Genomic DNA, 3999 nt, shown 5'->3' with positions numbered 1-3999 from the left:
AACGAAAAACGACAGGACTTTTTGAATGCCCTGGTATTTTTAAGGTATTTTAAATGGGTGCTAAAAACACAACACAAACGGATGTATGTAGAACGCAAGTATTCTTGTAAACGTTTGAACACCATTCCACTGAAAATGTTGGAGTTTTCTTCAAAAGATCATTCCATATTAAATCACCAGTCCCAAACATCAGATTTTCATTAATTTTCGCATATTAGTTGAACCTATTCAATACCATTCTTTAAATATATATATAAAATGGAAATATTGCCGATAAAATGTATTTATCTTCTTGACTCATATATTTGTATCTAATATCCTCAAGGAGACGAATCAAGATTAATCAAAACGAACGTTTCCTCCATCTGAATTTGTAACACTCTTAATCACAATTAAACATTTTCATTGCATTGTGAATTAACGCAGTTTTAGTCAAATTGTAGTTATACAATTTATATAGAAAACAATAATGTGCGTGTAGTTATATTTTACAACAAATATCCTCATATTTAAAATACAATAAGTTGATACATTTGGTATTTGTATATTCATTGAATCATACTCGTCGGAATTAAAAATTAAAGATAAAATTCCAAACATATTCTCAGTTTTTGTAACGGACTCGAACGTACTTTATAAGAAATAAGGTATCGTTTTATATGCACTGAGAGAATCGCTATAGATCATTAATTCCCAAAGGATAGTCTAAGCGAGTCTCTTCATTTTAGAATTCAGCCTACTTTTATTAATTATATAATCACAAAAATATTCTCTCTTGTCTTATAATTATCCGTTAATATCTAGCAATGGTTAACCAATGCGCATGTTCCTTACAGGTCATTACTATAGGTAATGAGAGGTTCAGGTGCCCAGAAGCAATGTTCCAACCGTCCTTCTTGGGCATGGAGTCCTCTGGAGTGCATGAGACGACGTATTCATCGATCATGAAATGTGATGTGGATATCAGGAAGGATCTGTACGCCAACACTGTGCTCTCTGGTGGATCTACTATGTATCCAGGTAAACCAATATTTAATTTCTTGTAATAATTTGAAAATAAAAAAAAAAATTTTATTGTCAGGTGAATTATAATTTTTAGAATTTTTATTTCAATATTTAAATTCTTAAATTATAATTCATGAGCAATCGCGTCATATCACCATCACGCTCAGACTTAAAAGTTATTAATATATTTACCTCGACATCAAGGTCAACCTATTCAAAAAAACACGAATAATGAATTAAATAAAATTAAATGAAACATAGTGGCTAAGGCAAAAATCCTATTTAAAAACGTCTCAGTCCAAAAAGCTTAGCTATTTTATTTTTTCCCACGAACAACTTTTATTTTATTACCCTCTTCCTGGTCATTTCTGACTTCGGGTCCATACTTACGAACAACTTTTCGTCACACCTAATGGATACATCGGTGAACATATACCGAACCTGGCCACAGTAAAGATGGTGTTGGACGGTTAATTGAAGAATCCACCACATAAAAATTGTATAATTTCTAAAGTATAAAAGCCTGATTTCCCACTCGTTGATGTTCTTTCATAGACAAGTGATTTACAAAATGCACTTAACCACTTTCACAAGAAAACTGCTAACAACTGACCAGAGAGCGTAGAGTGCACCCAACAATTGTGTTTATGAGGCCGTGACTATCGAGCGTGGTAGTCCTTCACGCTTTGGATGGCTCCTATAAATATCGTATTATAGTTTCCTCTATGACCACGGAGGGTATAATATGGGGTTGCGTCTCGTTAGTTCTGGACCAATGAGAATTCTACTCAAAGAAACTTAAGTTTGCATAGTTATGGATCATTTAGTATTCCTGAAATAGATATTTGTGAATCATTGGCTTCTAAAAATTAATTGCAATTAACTGCCCTCGATAAGGGTTCGTAGTTTTTGTAAAATCATTTTTTTACTTTAAAAGATGTCCCAATTCTGAATAAGTTTTCGCCATAGTTGATAAATAACGGGTTTAAAACCTTTTATACAACGGAATAAAATGTTCAATAAGCAGAAAATCTTATGGAAGGCAACTATGCTCATCATTATATCCCTTTACATTCAGTAATAAACAAAACGGTGCTATGCTCCAAAGTGCAATCCTCGCCCACAGCAGACCATTCCCAACTCTTTAATATGCCTTTGTGCAATAGAAGAATAAAAATTGTATTAGACTGTATACATTTATTTGTTAAAATAAAACTTTCTAAGAGGGTAAGAAAAAAAAATACTTTTCACTCTTACATTATTCTCTATTCTACTTCTGAATGATTTCGGTATGTTTTTACCTTCCTCAGATTGCGACAAATACGTTAAACTAAAACTAGTTGCCGAGGAGTAACTAAATTCTTAGCATGAATCATTTAATTATTAATTAGTTTCGCGGCATTATTATTTATTTCATTTTTTTGTTTGTTAAGATCATAATAATAAGTAATATATTTCATACAGTTGAATTCGAAAATGTAATGTCGTGTAAACTATGTCAAAATGTGAAAAAACCCAAAACGTGCAATTTGATGCAACATGAAGGTAGTATCAAATAAGAGGTCCTTTCCATGATTTGAATTTACATGGAAGTTTGGATGAATCTGAAGCTAGGGAACAAAATAATGCCATTGTATGAGTCTCAAGTTGTTTTGACAGCAATAGACTTCTTGTTCCAGGCATCGCTGACCGCATGCAGAAGGAGATCACAGCACTTGCACCAGCTACAATGAAGATCAAAATTATTTCGCCTCCTGAAAGAAAATACTCTGTATGGATCGGAGGGTCTATCCTAGCTTCCTTGTCCACCTTCCAGCAGATGTGGGTGTCCAAGCAGGAGTACGACGAATCGGGACCGGCCATCGTGCATAGGAAGTGTTTTTAAAACTGGTTTGTTTTATATTCCATAACAGAAATTTAAAAAAATCATATATTTAATTTTTGAATTATTATAATAAAAGGAATTTTATTTATAAAAATTAAAAAAATATTACAGCTGAGAGGAAGCTGAGGAAGTGCTTCGAAGAGGTGTGGACCCCTGCAGCCACTCCTCGACCACCCCAATCTGACTCCAAGGAGAAGCCTAAACCTATATTTATTCTACCTTCGTTTTTCCATTTATTCCTGTTTTATTTATTTTGTAAATCGTTAACATTAATAAATAATTGTTGGTGATCCGTAGTGCTCTTTTTTCTCCAACCGAGTTTCTCTTTAAAGTACAGGTTTTAAAAAAATTATTTCACACATGGTAATGAATTTCTATTGTAAAAAAATAAAATAAATAAGCAGTAGTATCTGTTTGTCATACATGATATGCCAAACATTATTTTAAATGGCATTCACTTGTAGTTTGTAAGTGACAAAGGTTTAAACAGAAGTTTCGTTTGATATGAGAAATAAACCGTTAATTCATTTCATTTTATACTTTTCTAAAGAGTCATTGTTACAAAAATCATTTTAAACCTTTTTTTCCATCAAAACTAGTAAATGAGTCTAAAAACGCATACATTCAATTATCGAGGAGCTAAGCTACTTAATATATATAAATAAAATGTAATGTTAATTTCTTATTTATGTAAGATTGCCAGAAGTTCCTAATCTATTTACATGCTGTTCTTTATTTGTTTAATGTCGTCCGGGAAAGGTTATCAGCTATTCAAATACTGGATTTATACACTAGAAAAACTTCTTTGAATGCATCCCCCAATTCCCTACAAAACAAAAAAAAAATCTTTCAAATCAGACAATTACAAGCAATGATATGGCATACTAGAGTGTTTGGCTTATAATTTCAAAAAACGTGTTATAGAGTTTGTAATCACTACATAAAAATTATAATATGGACGTAAATCTTTAATTTTAACTAAATTGATAAATGCGGAAATCATCATCTAGTAGAGCATAGCTTGACCAGCTAGTTTGATATAAAATAGATAAAATCTAACTAATGCATAAGATATCTTATTGTTTTTGATAGTTGTTAAAAACAAAAAA

General features: G+C 31.8%; 1 protein-coding gene across 1 annotated transcript in view; it reads left to right on the top strand.

Moving 5' to 3' along the window:
* Positions 1 to 3180, top strand: part of LOC106687443 (actin, clone 403) — a 13731-nt gene extending 10551 nt beyond the window's left edge. Inside the window, exons 6-8 of the mRNA XM_014431329.1 lie at positions 837 to 1020; positions 2685 to 2895; positions 3002 to 3180. Coding sequence (XP_014286815.1) covers positions 837 to 1020; positions 2685 to 2890 — 390 coding nt within the window. The 3' untranslated portion in view covers positions 2891 to 2895; positions 3002 to 3180. The remainder of the gene's footprint in view (positions 1 to 836; positions 1021 to 2684; positions 2896 to 3001) is intronic.
* The last annotated feature ends 819 nt before the right edge of the window (positions 3181 to 3999 follow it).

The sequence above is a fragment of the Halyomorpha halys genome, unplaced genomic scaffold (genome assembly GCF_000696795.3).
Source record: "Halyomorpha halys isolate HHAL.00 unplaced genomic scaffold, Hhal_1.1 Scaffold964.1, whole genome shotgun sequence".
Classification (NCBI taxonomy): Eukaryota; Metazoa; Arthropoda; class Insecta; order Hemiptera; family Pentatomidae; genus Halyomorpha; species Halyomorpha halys.
Note: the sequence above shows the minus strand (reverse complement) of the source record. Positions and strands in the feature narration are given on the sequence as shown.